At 47.7% G+C, this 19,377-nt stretch overlaps 1 protein-coding gene across 1 annotated transcript; it reads left to right on the top strand.

Annotated features, from left to right (window-relative positions):
* Positions 1-1,403: 1,403 nt before the first annotated feature.
* LOC144168390 (gamma-secretase subunit APH-1A-like) lies at positions 1,404-6,055 on the top strand. Its single transcript, XM_077697389.1, has 2 exons — positions 1,404-1,900; positions 5,812-6,055. The coding sequence occupies exons 1-2, from the start codon at positions 1,404-1,406 to the stop codon at positions 6,053-6,055; spliced, it is 741 nt and encodes a 246-aa protein (XP_077553515.1).
* Positions 6,056-19,377: the final 13,322 nt, after the last annotated feature.

The raw sequence follows: 19,377 nt of genomic DNA on the forward strand, positions 1-19,377 counted from the left end.
GGGTTCGCTCCAAATCACATATCATTTGAGTAATATTCTATCGTTTGTTCTTGCCACCAGAATTTTATAATTACCGAGTTTCGCAAGAACGACGCCAGTTATTACCTGGTTATCGATCGGAGATAAATAGGGGCGTCTTTTTTGGAACTTCCAGTGCTTATATTTTTATGAACGTCCAGGAATGTCACAAATAGTAACGATGCTGTGAATTCAAACATTTGGCTGCAAAAACAGAAAATTTTGATAAAAATGCAAGTCAGCTGCTCACGCAACTATCCCGGAAAGGCGTCACTAGGTTAAGGCACTTAGACCAATGCCGGACGAGAAGGGGATAAGCAAGCCTCAAACATCATCATCACAATAATCATCCTCATCATTACAACAGCAGTAGAATGCACGTGAAGGGGAGCGAGAACGAGGCAAAACGAGTCTCTAAAGAAACAAGAGTGATGTAGACCGACGCTTCACTTCCCAAGCACTCAATGAGAGCAACGATTGCAGTAACAGGAAGGAACGAGCTCCACGTGTGCCTCAGTCATCACACCAAGCGCAGAGGAAGCTGAAGAAATAGCAATGGCCGTTGCGTTGACCCAACCAAAAGCGATAAAAATAGCCACGGACTCTCAAAAAGCATATAGGAACTTCAGAAAAGGATGGGTGTCTTATAAGGCAGTAAGAATACTCCAAAAGAAAGTACCACCAAGCCACAAAATAGAGCTAATATGGGTGGCAGCTCACTCTTCGGTGGAGGGCAATGAATTTGCCCACCAACAGGCCCGAGAACTATTTAGCCGGCCAGAGGGGCAGGAACAGCTGCCCATAAAGAGCTACAGGAACATAGCCAATCACTATAAAGACGGGAGGAAGCGATATCCTAAACCACACCGTTCTCTAAGCAGAGCGCAGCAAGTCATATACAGACAGATCCAAGCCGGGTCGTTCCCCCACCCTTATCTCCGAAACAAGTTCTACCCGGATAGATATGAGAAAGAATGTCGCAACTGCAGACAACTGGGCACACTCCTGCACATAATAGGAGGGTGCAATTTTCCCAAGTTCACCCCTCCCCCCACCCCCCTCCCTCACATCAACCCTGAGCGATGAGAGACCTTGTTGTCCAGCTTTGCCCTGGAAGAACAGGTCGTGCTGATCACCAGAGGACAGGAGTACCTGGAAACATATGGGGCCCGAGAAGAGGGCACCACCCCATCAAGCGCCTAAACGGCTCTAGAATGCTCAATAAAGTTTGTTCTCTCTCTCTCTCTCTCTCTCTCTCTCTCTCTCTCTCTCTCTCTCTCTCTCTCTCTCTCTCCAGTCTGGCGCCAAGGATGGAACTTGAGGGAGCATTTCCCGCTAGGCCTTTCTGTGCTCCCCCTACCTTTCAACAGTGCCATCTTCCCGAGATGACCCTGACCCAGTGCGTGGGCTATGGCCTCACGGGCTTCGGCCCTGCGATCTCCGTGTTCGCGCTGACCATCGCGCCGTACCCGAACCGCGTCGTGGTCATGCTCGTGTCAGCCTTCGGGTGGCTCGTGTCGCTGGTGCTCTCGACGGTGGCGTGGTTCCTGTTGTACGCATCATTCGGCCTGCCCTTGATCCTGGGCGTGACAATGTCCGTCCTCTTCCAGGAAGTCGCCCGCATGCCGGTCCTCAAAATGCTGCTCAGGGCTGACTGGGCGCTGAACCTTTGCGGAGCCGCCGGAGCTGTTCACCACGGGCGTGGCATGGCCGCACTTGCGTACTCTTCGGGGCTTGGGTTCGGATTGGCTAGCGGGGCCGCCTCACTGCTCAACGTGCTTGCCGAGGCCTCTAAACTGGGCGCTCCCCTTGGCCTACTCGGGGTCACAGACAAGTGCATGAGGGAAGGAGTGGGGATTGAGAGCGATAAGGGAGGGCTTCAGTGGGTCGAAGCATTCTTCCTACTCTACGAAGGGTTTTTATAATATCGGGGTTTCGGATCCCAGCATTTGGGTAATCTACCACCAGGGGGCTGCGAGCAGGCTATAAAAGGGACGCCATTCTGGGAAAAACTCTCTCCCTCTCTTGGATTCCACCTTCGGCGTATGAGTTTGACCCTCCCTTGTGCCCTTCGGGCCGTCGCTGTCGCCGTCGCGACACTACAATGGCGCCGCCGATGCTATAGAACCACCGAAAATAAGCGCTCATCACCTCCTAAACAATATGTTAACAGCCAAACAGGCCGCAAGTTTTGTTTCAACGTAGTTAGCACCGGGAGCCCACGATGAGCTCGGTAGGAGCGTAAGCCTACGACAAGCGACGGCATCAGGCCCGCCTAGCTCATAACCGCAAAATCGTCCATTGTGCAACGATCATCGAACCGATTCAAAAAACTTCAGTGGAACGTCAACACTGCGACAAGTCGCCTTAAGTATTTACATTACACAGGCAAAGACCACGTCGCGCCATTCAGTAGTCCACCATTGCTCCTTCCCCGCCTGAGAGCAACCTGGGAGACATCGCGGTGAAGCTACCGCCACTTCTGTCTTTGTGTCAGAGGCTAGCCATTCGAGGACTACGTTGAATGAAAACTTTCGGCCTGTTTGGCTGTTAACATATTATATAGGAGGTGAGGAGAGCTTATTTTCGGCGTTTCTATTCGCCCCGAGCGCGAACAGAGTCGGCCCCTGGCGGCGGCGGGACGAACCGCTCCTAGTGTGGATGGCGCTCTCGCGTCGTCTGCTTTTTCACGTTGCGTGCGGCGCAAGACGCGTGCTGCACACGACGAAACAACCAATATGTGTGCTCGTTTGGCAGTAAGCAATGACATAGTTACCTCTGCTTGTGCATTTCCTCTAGAAACGCAATAATCAGCGGCCGTTGCGGGTTAATGCGCTGGTTTAATTCCGCGAAACATCTTCGCCGTGGTCACCGCCGCTTGAGTGTGAACATCAATTGCTTCCACACATTGCACTTTTCCTATTGCTGAGTGCAGTCGTCTGCCGTTTCGGGAACGTCGAAGGGTGCTTTTTGAAGGTGGCGTGGTGATTATTTAAAGGATAAAAGTTTAGTACGCGAAACGGGTAAGAACCGACAAGACCTGTGCATACGCGTGCAAATTCCACACCCTTGTAAAACTGCGCTGTGTCCTTATAGAAGAAACAAACAAAAACATTTACACTGCACACGACCCCTGAGCTATCACCCATACATTACCGGACACGTATTTTACACCAGCAAGCGCCTGTGTGATCGTGTCCTTCCCGTATATTTCTAAAATAAATACCATTAGTCGTGTTTATACTGAGGAGGAGGAATAAACATTTATTCAACTGTATCGAGTTGCTAATTTTACGTATTATTTAAAATACGTTTCTATGGATGCGCTAGAGTATTTAGGGGGGATTTTTGGTAAAATTAAGCAGTTGTGAGTTTGCGTCTGTCATGTGGCATTTCGTGTGTCATTTTCATATATATCATTTTCAAATCCGACATGAATCACCTTGTCCAGAAACGTGTCTCACTCAGCATAACCAAATGCCTAATATGGTCACTTCTTAACCTCTTAAGGTGGACCTAAGTTTAAAGAAAGAGGAGAAAACGTGTAATATAATGCACGTTGTTGCCCACATGTGTGAGGGGTGTGTGCCTTGACTCGCTGATTTTTTCTTAATTTTTTCCCACAATGCTTGCTTTCAATACATTTTTGAAAAAGGCGAACCACAATTTCTGGACAATCTCGGACCAAAGGGGGGTTAATTAATTTTGAAAATACGTGTTAAAGTACTGCTTTTTCACCGCTACAGAACACAACTCCTAGTGTAGTTTCGATTGTCAGTATTGATAACCATAGTTTGGCTTTTCGCGTTACATGCGTTCTCTTCTCTCTGTTCTTGCAACGTTGGCAGGACCCCCCCCCCCCTCTTCCCGAAAAAAAAAACAAAAAAAAGAAATGCACAGAATTTCATTTTTTAACCAATCCTCAAGAATTAAATGCCAAGACAAAGGCGATATTCAGTTTGCAAAACAAAGTAGTTACCGGGAACCCGTTGCGCTGATTCGCAACGAGAAATAAAAAGGAAATGTTTTACTACATCTGCAAAAGCGCAACTTCGATCATTTATTGCCATCTTTAGGGTTCGTAAGTGACCTTATACGCAAGAATGCAAACACATGTCGCTGTTGCAGGCACCTGTTAGATTTTAAAAGGAACGATGGTCAACAGAGCAGCCATAACAGAAAATTTGTGCTCACTGTGAGGTCCCAGAAGCTTGGTTTGCACACTGTAAACCTGCTTGTCACTTTGCTAAAACCTAGCTAAACATGAGATGTTGATTGTACTGCGTGCGTTGACAATTCAATTCGCAAGTTCACTTGCGACGAAAGCCGTAAATAAGTGATCTGAAACCGTTATTCATCAATTTGATTGATTGATTGTAGGTTTTAACGCGCCGACGCAACGCAGGCGATGAGGCGCGCCGTAGTGGAGGGCTCCGGATTAATTTTGACCACCTTGGGATCTTTAACATGCGTCGAAATCTCGTACACACGGGCGTTTTTGCTTTTCGCCTCCATCAGAAAAGCGGCCGCCGCGGCCGGGAATCGAACCCGTTATTAATCAAACCTTCAGAGTCGCTAAAATTTAATTTAAAAGACCCGTTAGAGCGGTTACATTTATATCTCTGCGTTGATCAAAATTCAGTAATTTTATGTTGCCTTTTGAACCCACAAAAAATATCGTAAGCTCTTAGAAAGAATTTCGGGGCAGTTAAGTAGTGTTACCATTTCAGGGCATCCCACAAATGCAAGAATGCGTCACGCTACCAGTGAAAGCGATTGAGATTGCCGTTGTAAACTGAATTTCAGAGATCGAGGATTCCTGATTTGTTTCTAATTATGCTTTTATTGAAGGCTCAAAGCCATAGTCTGGAAAGATCGAGGTTGCTATGAGCCACAGCGTACAAGTTCATTGTCACAATTACGGCCATTCTGAGATTCCCGATGAGTCGTCGCTTTTTTTGGCGTAGTAATGAAAACTGACTGCCGCTTCCATGCTTTACATTGAACGTTGAGGAACCGAACTACACCATATCACTCTTGTTTGCACCTTTCGTGCGCACATACTGCGAGAAAAAAGCACGAAGCGCGCCCACAGTGTGCATTCTTACGGGCCGCTCAGCGGAGCATCCACACTAGCAGCGCGACGGTGTCGCCACCTACATGTCGAGCTCGCGGCGAATAGCGTCGGCGGCGCCATTCTAGTGTCGCGACGGCGACGGACCCGAAGCGGCACGACGTTGAGGCAAACGCACGCGTTGAAGGTGGAATTCAAGAGAGAGAGTTTCTTCCCAAGATGGCTACCCTTTTATACCCCTGGAGGTAGACCACCGTAATGCTAAGATACGAACACCCCGATATTACAATTTATCGCGAGTAGCTCAATGGGCCGTATGCCAATTAGCATTCCTATGTACGCAATTCTCATAGAAGCTAATATTCCAAAATCAGCGTCAGCTTCTGTTTCCAAGTCGTGAGGCACACTCACAAAACCGATATTTTCAGCAGGCACCTATTACGACTTTGAAACAAGTGATATCAGAAAAGATTCGGAATGGCACAGTCCCACCAAAGAGTCACTTCATCTTATATATAGTGCCTATCGTGCTTGAAAACAAGTCTTGTAAACTGTCCCTTATCTTTCGAACTCTACGCAGTGACTTTTAACGTGGAACGCACTGATGGATGTCCGCGCAGTTGTCGCTGGCGGCATTTTCCGCAACCATTTGGGGAGGACAACCCTCCACATGGGCTTTCAAGTGCATCTGTTTTTTTTTTTTGTCATTCCGATGACAGTGTGCCGGATAGCGTCTTCCAGATGTCGGCGATGACGACGTGTGTGCTGGCATTACTTCACACCATGTGGAGCGTGGTCAGCTTGGAGGCTCTGCGCATGCGCGGGGCTTTCCCGCTGCTCTGCTTGCCGCCGGCCTCGCACCTGATCGCCTTTTCAACCATGTTCTTCTACTCCAGCGGAAAACATGGCTACCCCTTCTACGTGCTCCTGGCGCTTTTTTCCTTTCCGCCATGGTCGCCTTAACCCTTTTGAACGGCCGCCTATGGCCCTTGTGGAGGCGCCCGGGGTTCGCCCTGACCGGAGAGAGAAGCCAGAAAATTGAGGCTGCGTTCTTCCAGTACCAGCCGCCAAGGGACGTGGAGTGAACCACCATTAGGCGTCCTGCACTCAACAGCTAACGTCGCTTCTGTCATTTGCGGTTGACAATCCGCGTTTGAATGTTTCGAGCCCGTATGATTGCAGCTAGATAGTTTTACAAGCTGAAGAACATGCTCAATCTTTATGTATGGGACTGTCACAAAGAATCGGTGCCTGTACGATACAATGTGATTTTTCGTTCTGTGCCCTTGTCTCCACGTTTTAATTCTACCGGAAACATGGGATGCACGTTATTATTAGATTACAAAAATAGCGTATCTGGAGATGAGGAATCAGGCTCAGGTCAGTGCACGTCTGAGCTCCCGGTGAATATTACTCCTATGAGAAGAGTCGTGAATTCGTTGAGCATTTACCTTGGAGTAGGCTTTCCGTTTGTTGGTACTTCAACAACACGCGGCAGTTTTAATTCCATTGGGAATTTTGTAGCCTGCGCTTTACGAACATGAGGTGCTTAGACGGTGACAAGTTATTCAGTAATGAGGCAGTTGAGCACCACCCACTGATAGCTAGATTTGCCCGTTATTTCAACTCATAATTTCTCTCGTATCTAAATTACAAAAGTTAGGCGATGTATAGTTGAATGCGCGTGTGTCTCCATTGCTCGGGAATTTTGATTCCCTCAGGGGGTGCGGTGTCTTCCGGTACAGTCGACTTGAGTAAGCAGAAAAACAATCAGAATTTCCAGGGACTGGTAAATGTGAAACTTTTTGCGGAAATGCTGCGCACCCTCAGAGTGTATCTTCTCCAGCTGGTGCGGGTTGTGTCACTGAAATTGTTTCGTAATCGGTATGGCTGCTTCTGGAGTTGATACGATGCTCTTGCATCTGCGAGATAGTTCCTACTCTCGCTTCCTTAAAGGACCCACGAGGAGAAAGCACAAGTTTGGTTCATTCAAAAGATTGCCTCGTTAGAATCATACTGACACCACTTTTAACGTAAACTTCGCTCAAATAAGCTACATGATTGGGATTTCAGGGAATGGCCATGCGACCGACCAGATAATTTCTCGCAACAGAACCTATGATGTCCTACCGGCCGGCTCTTCGTTTAGTGGAGGGCGGCAAAATGAAACGCAAATTAGGCAGAGCTTATCAGCGTGCCGAACGAGCTATTTACGCCTAAATTTAGGGCACATTCTTTTTAAAGCCAAAAGAATGGTGGGACAAACAGTGAAAGATACGAAAGCACACGTAAACATGCAAGTACCGATGCGTACTGTTGTTGGTACTGCGCGCACTACGCCTGGTTTAGCTGCACAGGACTACGGGCCTTTGGGGTTGTTTCAGACGACACTGGCCGATTGACGCAAGCGGCGATGTCTTACGTAACGGTATTTGTCGAGCGAGCATTATGTTTCACGAAACGATTGTCTCCATGAACAAAACAAGCCAGGTACAAATACGTTCACAAACTAGCCAAAAGCAAAAAACGGCTTGCCGTGGTATGGTGGCGCCATCTAGGTTCACTAACGGTAAACAAGGCCCTGTAATGTTATTGCAGATCACGAAAACGCACGATTTAGTGGGAAAATCAAATTTTAACTTAAAGTAATTAATTTCTCAGTGAATAAAGCATCGTTTGCATTCGGACAAGCGCTGGGGGTACTATAAAACACGAAATATTTCGAATAACACAAACTTGTGCTTTGTCTTCATGGCTCCTTTAATAAAGGTCCACTAACGTTTTCGCTCCTACCACTCCTGCCAGCGGCGATATTCCGTACACCAGTAAGTGCAGGCAGAGCACTCCCGGTTCGATACAAAACTTCAATTACCCTTGGGACAGACTCTCATCTGCCCCTAAACTGACCTAAAATACACTAAACTACCCCTATTTATGAAAATAATGCATATAACCTTCGTAATGTGGCTACTCAATGACCTAATCTACGGACATAACGAAGCAATTGACCTACAAGAAATAAAAGAAGCGTACTCGGGCTCAAACCCTACACACGCTAGAAGCCGCGACGCTACCCGTTCGACCACATAGGCGGAACGATCGACCACATAGGCGGAACGATGACGTCGTTTTCCAGTTGATCAAGATTGCAACAGTGCTCAAAGCTAACGACTAAATGGCGCTGTGAGTAACAGGACGTTCCCGGCCTGCATTTACTTTGGAAACACAGTGTCGCATCCTGCCAAATTAATTATGATCACGATGACGATTGCGTCCTGCCACCCTGCCGTTCCTGCTTTTTCACATTCGTATTTGATGAATCCTGATGGCGAAGATCAAGGTGATGATGCCATCGGCGAGCTGAGCACGTATTCCCTAAGGTTTGGGGGGGGGGGGGGGGAGGTTGACCAAGGCTAATATTTCTACTAAGCTCATGGTTGGGGCCGATAGGAAAGATTTAACCGGCGGGAAAAACACAATTGTTCATTAACGCCTCTTACTACCGTTGAATGTGCGCGCTTAGTAGTTTCTACGTACGCTATAGCTTACTGCCCCGTACTACACAAGTTTCAGTGCCTCCTCTACGACACTTTGACCCTGTACTCCACACACCTCCAGGAGAATATGTCCATGCCACCCTCAAAAGACTCCTTGTGTAGTGTACCTTCAGCGCCTAGTGCCAGTCGGCCTTCGTGTTAACTTCCGGCCGCAGCATGTATAACGTAAGGAAGTACGGCGCTCGAAATTTAAGCGCTGCTGCCCTCACCCCTTTCGAAATCTCTCGTGCTCAAGTTATACCGCGACAGCACTCAGGGCCCTATGATTCAGGACGATTTTCAGTGGTGTTTCAGGGGCATTTCCTTCGTTGAGCGTTATCCGCAAGAACTTCGTCCGGGTTGACAAATACTACCGCTGCCTGGTAACATACTTCAGACGCTAAAAAGACAGGCCTCAGTGAGATTTTAACTGGATCTCTGAATTCAGAGTACCGAGTGCTAAGAGCTGCAGCATGAGCCGAGACACACTTCCGATGGTGGGAAAAGCCCTCGAACACAGTAATTAAACTCATGCGTACGTCCCTCTCTCTTTGAACTAATCGTATCGATAGATATAGACAGAGACGGAAAGCGACGAAGATAGATAGATAGATAGATAGATAGATAGATAGATAGATAGATAGATAGATAGATAGAGAGAGAGAGAGAGAGAGAGAGAGAGAGAGAGAGAGAGAGAGAGATAGAGAGAGAGAGAGAGAGAGAGAGAGAGAGAGATAGAGAGAGAGAGAGAGTAAACGAAGTGTCGCGCAGTGCATGATGGTGCGGAAACTGTTCCGACGGTAACCGATAGCACCGAATCGATTTATAAGCGCTTGATGAATTGTCCTAGCTGTTAGTGCAGCCAACACACAGGACGTGTGACTAGACTCCATTTACCCGGGTATATTAACTCACAGCCACACTTAAAAGTCAAAGACAACGAGGCGAGCTCGACAAAGACCAAGGGCAGGCAGCGGATTCCAATGCGCTGGACCATGGACCATAGCAGTCACGAAGAAATCACTGAAAAACAGCGCCACGCCCCGCCCCCCCCCGCTCCAACTTCCCGGTCCATCTTGTGCAACAATTATCGGACAATGAACAGTGCACTAACATACACTCAAATCTTGGCTGCTGCTAAAGACGTTAGCCACAGTGCAGTAATATAAGAACACCACTATTTTTTTATTTTCTTAGTATGCGCCTCCGTTTGACCCTAAAAATGACTTAGTGTGTAGTTGGTTAGTAAGCGACAAATAACGTGATAAATTTATTAGCGTTCCACAATCAGGGCAATAATAAAAAAATAAATATATTTGCTGCTCCAGTGGACGCAAAAATCCACGATCAAACGGTCTCCAACCAGCGCTGGAAGTCTCCCCTGTAGATGTAGAGGGTGTGCGACAAACGTACATACGCCGGCGTCCACCACTGACACCATCTGCAAAGAATGAATGGAAAATTTGCCGTCATTTCTAACAGTGTGTAGCTGTAAGGGCCCAAAGGACATAGCACAGGTCTGATCTTGAACACAACAAAGAAACCATATGTATTTTTGAAGATCTCAGCTCTTTTATTATTTTGATGTAGATAGTTTTGTTGTGACAGTTTCTCTCCCGTCATGCAGAAGCTGGGACAGAACAAACTCGCTAAACAGGGGCTTTCTTCACCTTCAAAAACACGTGTGGAAGAAACGTCGCTTCCTGTGAAATTAATAACGAAAGCGTTTCCATGGCCGCTCATATTAGCCTCTTCTCGTCACTTTATAATAGCACTCAATATCTTCGGTTGTAGTCCTTCATCACTGAGTGGAAGGGCAAATAATTTTTTTCACACATTTCTCAAAATCTCCCTGACATTGTGTGTTCATGTAGGAGAATCACTTATCTACTATTATATTACTGGGCTTATATCGCTTTCTATGGAAGTGCCATTAAAGACGACCAACAGTTACCCCAGCGACGATAGCCCTGGCGAGACCGTACGTAGTACCGGGGGAGGACGTCGCCTCCGCACACCAGGAAGGTCAGGCTGCCGATGCAATGGTACAGGAGAAGTTGCAGCATCTGCACATGAAGCCGCATTCATCTTGTCCTGTTTAGAATGTTATCACTCTCAGTAAGCGGCGCAGTAGAAAGCAAGGAGAGAAAAAAAAATTAAAGCCGTTCCACTCAGTGTGAAAGCTGTCGGAAGTGCAAAGCAGTGATTCGCCATAATGGGTAGTGGCACCGTTATCCGCTCACTGCTACCACCCATCACGCTCTTCGCCGCCCTGTCTCACTCCTCTCGTGATGAATGTGCAATTCAAATTTGCCGCCTTCGCAGTGCTCGAGCGCCCTGCTTGAAACTGCGCCAGTGGTAGTACTGTTTTTTATGTGTTTGCGTTAATTTCGTATGCTGGAGCTGTTTTGCGTTATTTCGAACGCGTAATTTTTTTCTTGCGCGGCTGGAGCTTTTCTGCGTCCTTTTTTAACGTGCCATTTTTTTTCTTTCGTGGCTGGAGAGTTTCTGCGTCATTTCGAACGCGCCATTTTTTTCTTGCGCAGCCGGTTTTTTTTGCTTACTATCGTAAAAACCAACCCAACGAGCGTTCCTAACCAAATCAACACGGGGGCTGCCGGTTATATACATAAACTTTTCCTGAAATGTATCTGCAGTTTTCTTTGCGGTAAACAACGGGGAAATGTATGACAAGCGCCAGCGGTTCACGAGGTTCGAACGGTTATGACTATTTAAACAGCATGGCTTTCGAAGCCTCAGCGTGACTTCCTGGCGACGGTACAACGGGATCTACTTGGGTTCGTTATCTCGTTGCGGCGCCTGATTCCGGCAGGCGCTTGACATTGACAGCGAGCTCCGACGACAAGTTCTTTGCACTTAAAAAGGCCTGGGCACTAAAGTACGTTTACGTGCTTTGAATTTGAAAGCGTTGTACACTTCATGTGTATGTGTTGGGTAGGGGCTGTGCGCATGTGTGAGCGTGTGTTCCCACGGTTCTTTATGAAGACGGTTGTTCAACAAATTCGGTACGGAGTGCAGTGTGTGTGTGTGTGTGTGTGTGTGTGTGTGTGTGTGTGTGTGTGTGTGTGTGTGTGTGTGTGTGTGTGTGTGTGTGTGTGTGTGTGTGTGTGTGTGTGTGTGTGTGTGTGTGTGTGTGTGTGTGTGTGTGTGTGTGTGTGTGTGTGTGTGTGTGTGTGTGTGTGTGTGTGTGTGTGTGTGTGTGTGTGTGTGTGTGTGTGTGTGTGTGTGTGTGTGTGTGTGTGTGTGTGTGTGTGTGTGTGTGTGTGTGTGTGTGTGTGTGTGTGTGTGTGTGTGTGTGTGTGTGTGTGTGTGTGTGTGTGTGTGTGTGTGTGTGTGTGTGTGTGTGTGTGTGTGTGTGTGTGTGTGTGTGTGTGTGTGTGTGTGTGTGTGTGTGTGTGTGTGTGTGTGTGTGTGTGTGTGTGTGTGTGTGTGTGTGTGTGTGTGTGTGTGTGTGTGTGTGTGTGTGTGTGTGTGTGTGTGTGTGTGTGTGTGTGTGTGTGTGTGTGTGTGTGTGTGTGTGTGTGTGTGTGTGTGTGTGTGTGTGTGTGTGTGTGTGTGTGTGTGTGTGTGTGTGTGTGTGTGTGTGTGTGTGTGTGTGTGTGTGTGTGTGTGTGTGTGTGTGTGTGTGTGTGTGTGTGTGTGTGTGTGTGTGTGTGTGTGTGTGTGTGTGTGTGTGTGTGTGTGTGTGTGTGTGTGTGTGTGTGTGTGTGTGTGTGTGTGTGTGTGTGTGTGTGTGTGTGTGTGTGTGTGTGTGTGTGTGTGTGTGTGTGTGTGTGTGTGTGTGTGTGTGTGTGTGTGTGTGTGTGTGTGTGTGTGTGTGTGTGTGTGTGTGTGTGTGTGTGTGTGTGTGTGTGTGTGTGTGTGTGTGTGTGTGTGTGTGTGTGTGTGTGTGTGTGTGTGTGTGTGTGTGTGTGTGTGTGTGTGTGTGTGTGTGTGTGTGTGTGTGTGTGTGTGTGTGTGTGTGTGTGTGTGTGTGTGTGTGTGTGTGTGTGTGTGTGTGTGTGTGTGTGTGTGTGTGTGTGTGTGTGTGTGTGTGTGTGTGTGTGTGTGTGTGTGTGTGTGTGTGTGTGTGTGTGTGTGTGTGTGTGTGTGTGTGTGTGTGTGTGTGTGTGTGTGTGTGTGTGTGTGTGTGTGTGTGTGTGTGTGTGTGTGTGTGTGTGTGTGTGTGTGTGTGTGTGTGTGTGTGTGTGTGTGTGTGTGTGTGTGTGTGTGTGTGTGTGTGTGTGTGTGTGTGTGTGTGTGTGTGTGTGTGTGTGTGTGTGTGTGTGTGTGTGTGTGTGTGTGTGTGTGTGTGTGTGTGTGTGTGTGTGTGTGTGTGTGTGTGTGTGTGTGTGTGTGTGTGTGTGTGTGTGTGTGTGTGTGTGTGTGTGTGTGTGTGTGTGTGTGTGTGTGTGTGTGTGTGTGTGTGTGTGTGTGTGTGTGTGTGTGTGTGTGTGGTGTGTGTGTGTGTGTGTGTGTGTGTGTGTGTGTGTGTGTGTGTGTGTGTGTGTGTGTGTGTGTGTGTGTGTGTGTGTGTGTGTGTGTGTGTGTGTGTGTGTGTGTGTGTGTGTGTGTGTGTGTGTGTGTGTGTGTGTGTGTGTGTGTGTGTGTGTGTGTGTGTGTGTGTGTGTGTGTGTGTGTGTGTGTGTGTGTGTGTGTGTGTGTGTGTGTGTGTGTGTGTGTGTGTGTGTGTGTGTGTGTGTGTGTGTGTGTGTGTGTGTGTGTGTGTGTGTGTGTGTGTGTGTGTGTGTGTGTGTGTGTGTGTGTGTGTGTGTGTGTGTGTGTGTGTGTGTGTGTGTGTGTGTGTGTGTGTGTGTGTGTGTGTGTGTGTGTGTGTGGTGTGTGTGTGTGTGTGTGTGTGTGTGTGTGTGTGTGTGTGTGTGTGTGTGTGTGTGTGTGTGTGTGTGTGTGTGTGTGTGTGTGTGTGTGTGTGTGTGTGTGTGTGTGTGTGTGTGTGTGTGTGTGTGTGTGTGTGTGTGTGTGTGTGTGTGTGTGTGTGTGTGTGTGTGTGTGTGTGTGTGTGTGTGTGTGTGTGTGTGTGTGTGTGTGTGTGTGTGTGTGTGTGTGTGTGTGTGTGTGTGTGTGTGTGTGTGTGTGTGTGTGTGTGTGTGTGTGTGTGTGTGTGTGTGTGTGTGTGTGTGTGTGTGTGTGTGTGTGTGTGTGTGTGTGTGTGTGTGTGTGTGTGTGTGTGTGTGTGTGTGTGTGTGTGTGTGTGTGTGTGTGTGTGTGTGTGTGTGTGTGTGTGTGTGTGTGTGTGTGTGTGTGTGTGTGTGTGTGTGTGTGTGTGTGTGTGTGTGTGTGTGTGTGTGTGTGTGTGTGTGTGTGTGTGTGTGTGTGTGTGTGTGTGTGTGTGTGTGTGTGTGTGTGTGTGTGTGTGTGTGTGTGTGTGTGTGTGTGTGTGTGTGTGTGTGTGTGTGTGTGTGTGTGTGTGTGTGTGTGTGTGTGACTGTTGTGCACAGTTCCTTGTGTCACTCTGCGTGCCATTTTTCCCAGTCTAGTACGTGAGGCGGAAATGTTTTGTGTGTGTGCATGTATGTTGCTGTTGCAAATGGCACCACATATAATCTGCTTAGCGATACTAGTCCCCTTTCTCGCAGACGCGCTGCGAAACAGTACATCCGTAGGAACTTAGTATCGTTCGCCCTTGACTGGTGAAGAGAATCTCCAATCTCAAAATCTCCAATCTCGGTGCATCCCAATTAATGCCAGCTCGCTGCGAACGAAGAATCCGTGACTCACGAGCAGCGTGGAAGGAGGCTTGAGCAGCAGCGGCGGCGGCTGATTGCAGATGCTGTTCAGGAGCAGGTACAGACCGGCGATGGCGTAGGTGAATGAGATCAGGAACAGCACCTCGGACAGGTTCTCCTAGTCGTGCGTGCCGAGCGAGAAGAACACTACCATCGCCAGGCACTGCGCAGATCAAAGAAATAAACGAAAGCGCCACATGGGAAATGGGAAGCGCGTGTGTTCTTTCTTAATATGGAGTTTCGGTCAGTTATAACAAAGACGGTGCCACTTATACCTTACATAAAAAATTTGCCCAATATCTTCTGGCTTCACTGCAAATCACTCCGAAGATTACGGCGTTTCTGCCGCCTATGCCTCGTATGCCCCTTCCTCTCCTCCCCCATCACCTTACCTTCAGGCTCGATTCCTCTTCCCAGCACCCTTCCTTCACGCGAATTGCTCTCGTGTTTATCGAATTCCGTCTTCTCCATTTACCCCTATCACCCTGCCACATCCTCTCCCTTCTCCTCACATCACGCTGTCGCCCTAACCTTATCCTATTCTTCCCCTCCGCCCCACTCCTCCCACCTCTATCCTAGCTTGGGGTATCGGTTCGTCGGTGATGAGTGCCGCTGTTAGAAAATAAAAAGTTGTGTCTTTTCAAAAAAAAGCGCGCAATTGTAAGTGCCGTCTGTGCTGGTGAGAAAAAAGGATGTTGCCGCCTGGTACATTATCCCCTCTGAACAACCTTGAGTGCGGTTAAGAGCACCAAGTTCGCAAAAAGGCACCCTTCCAGCATAAGTTTGGTTCTTGCAGCGCGTTAAGGCGCCGGAAGGTGTGAAAAGGCAAAAGCGATACTTAAGTTACGTTTGCTAATACGGGGGTAAGCGACCTTGCTTCTTTAGAGCGGCATGTAGTGCCGAAGCTTGTGCGGAATGAGGAGTCGCAAATCAATATAAATCCATGAAGGATTAGTTTGCCTTCACTGATTTCTGGCATTTTGACTTTTCTGCTTCACTCGCGCTAAGCCTTAACTCGAAACCTGCATGTAACGAACACATGGATGTAACGAAATATTGCAAACTTTTGTCAACTCCGTTACATCCAGATTTAACTGTATTATTCACGTTGCCGCAACCAGAGCGAAGACGCCGAGGCAGTTGCCATGCTCTGGGGGCTGCCGGTTCGACGTCACTGCCAACTCTGTTAGTAATCCGTGTGCGAACGAATACGTACAGACTCGTCAGATAAGTCTTTCAACCAGCAATTCAAAGCCGCTTTATTTACATCAGTGGTACACAGCGTTTCAAAGTGGAGGACCTGTTGCATTAAGCCGACACGGCAAGCGGCGGACGGTAAAGCATGCTGGGCAGGGGGAGTGTTTTTTAAAGACGATAGTCTTTCTTGGGCTACTTAAACCCAGAAATTTTGGTCAGTCTGTATGTCTGTATGTCTGTCTGACCGTCTGGCTATCTGTGACTCGATTCAGCCACCCGGCCAAAGCAAAACAATGCCTGCGCAATAGTCTTATATAGTAACAGCTAAACCTACCCGTCTATGTCCGGTGTAATGTTCATACTTGTCAACATTGTTGAAGAAGAACAAGACATTACGCAAATATGAGACAACAAATCAATACAGAAGTGATATTTGCAGTGTTCCTTTATAAAAAAATCAAACATGCTTGACTTTTGTGAAATTAAATACTTCATCAACTGCAGAAAAATAATTCACTCCGCCATCGCCTGCTGTTGCCCGCGCCACTATAGCTTCTGGCGCCATTTTAAGAAATCAACCGGCAACAGTTACGCAAGGTTCCACTAGATAGGTTCCACGTTCTGCTTGCAACGCACGTGGAGTAGGGAAACGCGGTTGAAGTAGGGCGCTGAAGTAGGGCGCCTCGATTAACGCGCGTCTTCGCCGTACGGCAGCGTTGGCATCGAGACACCCGGTTTGGAGCAGTGGAACGCGGTAAATTTAAAATGATTTAAGCAAACCTTTGGCGTCTTTACATTGGGAGGAGCGCGACGCAAGAGGAACAACATGAGAGGTGAGCGGGAAAACGAAGGGTGGCATTTACTTCGCAAAAGCGGATAAAGACTATCGTATTTTGACGGCATTTGCAACGAAAGGAGCAGATACGCGGCCAATTTTTTTTTACCGCTCCCAAGAAATGAAGTGAAGACGTTATGGGGAGCGACGTTACGGGAAGCAAAGTGAAGACGTTAGATTGGGAGTAATGCCAACTTGATGCGATCTTGCTTTGTTCCTGCCTAACCCCATTTGAGGTTAAACATTCCATGTCAGCCTTCAGGCAGATAGGAAGTGACAAGGGGAGGGGGATTCCGACGTCCGGCCGAGGGCCGCATGATACCTCCGTGCGGGGCGCAGGTTGCCGACCCCTGATATATAGTGTTTCTGCGCACACAGAAATAAAAAAAAGGCCACCAAACAGCTACAAAACACGTGGACATGAGCTTAGGCGATGGGCGCCAGTCAGAACAGCGCTTTAAGAACCTTTATGGGCCTTTTTTCGAGACTAAAAATTCCCACCTCCCCTCGCGGGAACCCCTGTGTAGATGCGACGCATAGGGGGTTCACGTTGCAGCGTTGGACAGCGGAGGAACGGCGCTGGAACGATGGAGCGGAGCGGCGCAGGCACCGCGTTTTATAGCGCGCATAACGGTGAGGGGACGCGCCGGCGCCAGTGCGTCTGCCGCGGCTATGACGCAACACAATCCAACACAATCCACTTTAGTCCAATCCAATTCAAATCCAATCCAATCCAAGCCAAGTCAAGCCAATTCAAGCCAATCCAATCGAATCCAGTCCAATGCCCTTCGCGAGAGAGTGTTCGCTATCGGAGAGGAGAGGGGGCGAGCGGCGGAGAGCGCAGCTGGCGCGGCGAGGAGAATGGTGGAGGGGTGGACGCCGACGACGCCGGATGCAGGGACAAGGCGGGTGAATGAGATGCGGTCGCATCTAATAGTTTCGGAAGGTTGGCACACAATATCTAGTCGTTCGATAGGGGCCCATACACAGCGACAATAAAATAATTGCACAATGCGCCCACACAGCCGCTCCGGCGCTCGCCAATGTGCCGCGGCACCATGCAAGGCCACGGTGAGAGACGCGTTCATGAACGCCAGCAATCGCTAGTGACGTGACACCCTCCAAAACGGATGCGTCAAGCCCGCCGCTCTGTAAACGTTGTATAATGGCCTTTTATGCACTTTGAAAATTTCAATGCAGTGTGGTATCACTAACAAAGTATTATCAAAGCATTTGTCTTGTCCAAATCCATTCTGCCGTTCCCCTAGAATTTTATTTTCTTCAATCCATGCTTAAATTTCTGACTTTATCATCTGCAATACGAATCTATACACCACTGATGTTACCGTAAGTTGTCTGTGTGAATGAATAAATACTGGCCTTGCTGCCTCTGCCTTTACACCTATAAATAATTCCTCCTACTCTGTAGCCAATCCTCCGAAATTCGCTTGGTATATCACATTGTCTAGTGCCCCGATCAACGATGACTTACTGATAAACGAAGCACGTTTATCAGCTACATTGGCATTCCTTCCGGTCCCTCTGCTGTTTGGGCGAGGCTATTTGATCTGCTTTGTCCAATCAAGGTTCCTTTTTTTTCCGCAGTCTTCCGCGGTTCTGTTGTGATCGGCGTAGGCTTCACTTTCTCTGTTTTTCGAAACTTCCCACTAATCACTCCATGAATATGCGCCAATGCCTCCTCTCCTAAATGTTTCCCCTTATCATCCATCAAGAATTTTTGATGGATGTCATTTTTTTAGCCTAGTGCTCTGACATGGTTCCAAAACCTCTTGGATGTGCTGTTGTCCTCCTGTATTTCTGCCATCCATTAGTCGCTTTTTTGCTTGATTTTAGGCTGCACCGTTTTCTGCACTTCCGGTTTTTTCTCCCGATAGCTGTAATATTTGTCCTTCTTTGCCTCCGGTTCCGCAACAGTTTTTTTTGCTTGTATACGTTCTCTCGACGCTTTTTTTCCTCTGGTCAATAGCCTGTCTTATTTCCTTATTCCCCCAGCTTCTCGGCTTTCTCTTTTCTTTCTACCGGTTTCGCTCTTGGCTTCGTTCATCTTATGCTTTATGAACCCCATTATTTCCTCGTAAACCAAATTTTTGTCTGGGTACTTATTGATTTCGCCTTCCATCGTATCAGCGCTTCTCTTCAACTGTTCATTGTACAAATTAGTTCCTCCGGCTGTGCCTATTTTTAAATTTGCCCGGGTTGAGCTTCCAAGGACATCAATTCCCTATCCCATTGGTGCAGTACATGGCAGATGACATTAAATACTAATAAATGCAAATAAATGCAAATTTTCTGTGTCTCTACTAACCCGCACCCGTACTTACTTGATGGAAAAATCCTCGAAGCTGTTACTTGAGCGTTCATATTAATACTGTCCTACCTTGGAATATTCATATTGATTATATCACCAATAAAGCCAATCGAATGCTTGGCTACGTAAGACGTAATTTTCATTCCGCTCCTTCTTCTGTAAAACTGCTCCTTTTTCAATCCCTTGTGCGTTCACAACTTGACTATGCTTCATCTATCTGGGACCCATGTACTGAAGTGCTGAGTAACGAGCTAGAAATGATTCAGAATAACGCCGCCCGTTTTATTCTTTCCAACAACCCACGAGCAGCCAGTGTCTCCAGGATGAAAACTAACTTGAATCTACGATCTCTGACGTCATGACGCAAAATTGCAGGTTTGTGCTTATTCCATAAAATATATTCACACAGCATGCTTCACCACGCATTACTTACTCCCCCTTCATACGTATCTTCGCGTTTAGACCATGTTCACAAAGTTGGCATTCCTACTTGCAACACCAAAGCGTTTTTTCATCCTTTCATTCCACGTACCTCTAGGGACTGGAATAATCTTCCTTCCGATTGCGCTACGATTAGCAACCCGGACTTTTTTCGTTCCGCTGTGTAAAACGTTATTACCTAGATTTGTGTATTGTGTGTT

This window comes from Haemaphysalis longicornis, unplaced genomic scaffold (genome assembly GCF_048455015.1).
Source record: "Haemaphysalis longicornis isolate Haplotype H1 unplaced genomic scaffold, Haemaphysalis longicornis Haplotype H1 scaffold_2, whole genome shotgun sequence".
Lineage (NCBI taxonomy): Eukaryota > Metazoa > Arthropoda > Arachnida > Ixodida > Ixodidae > Haemaphysalis > Haemaphysalis longicornis.

Bases quoted from the DNA above. Each gene is read 5' to 3' on its own strand.
- LOC144168390 (XM_077697389.1), top strand. From the start codon at position 1,404: ATGACCCTGACCCAGTGCGTGGGCTATGGCCTCACGGGCTTCGGCCCT. The intron at 1,901-5,811 runs GTGGGTCGAAGC...TTCCGATGACAG, and splicing joins AGCGATAAGGGAGGGCTTCA to TGTGCCGGATAGCGTCTTCC.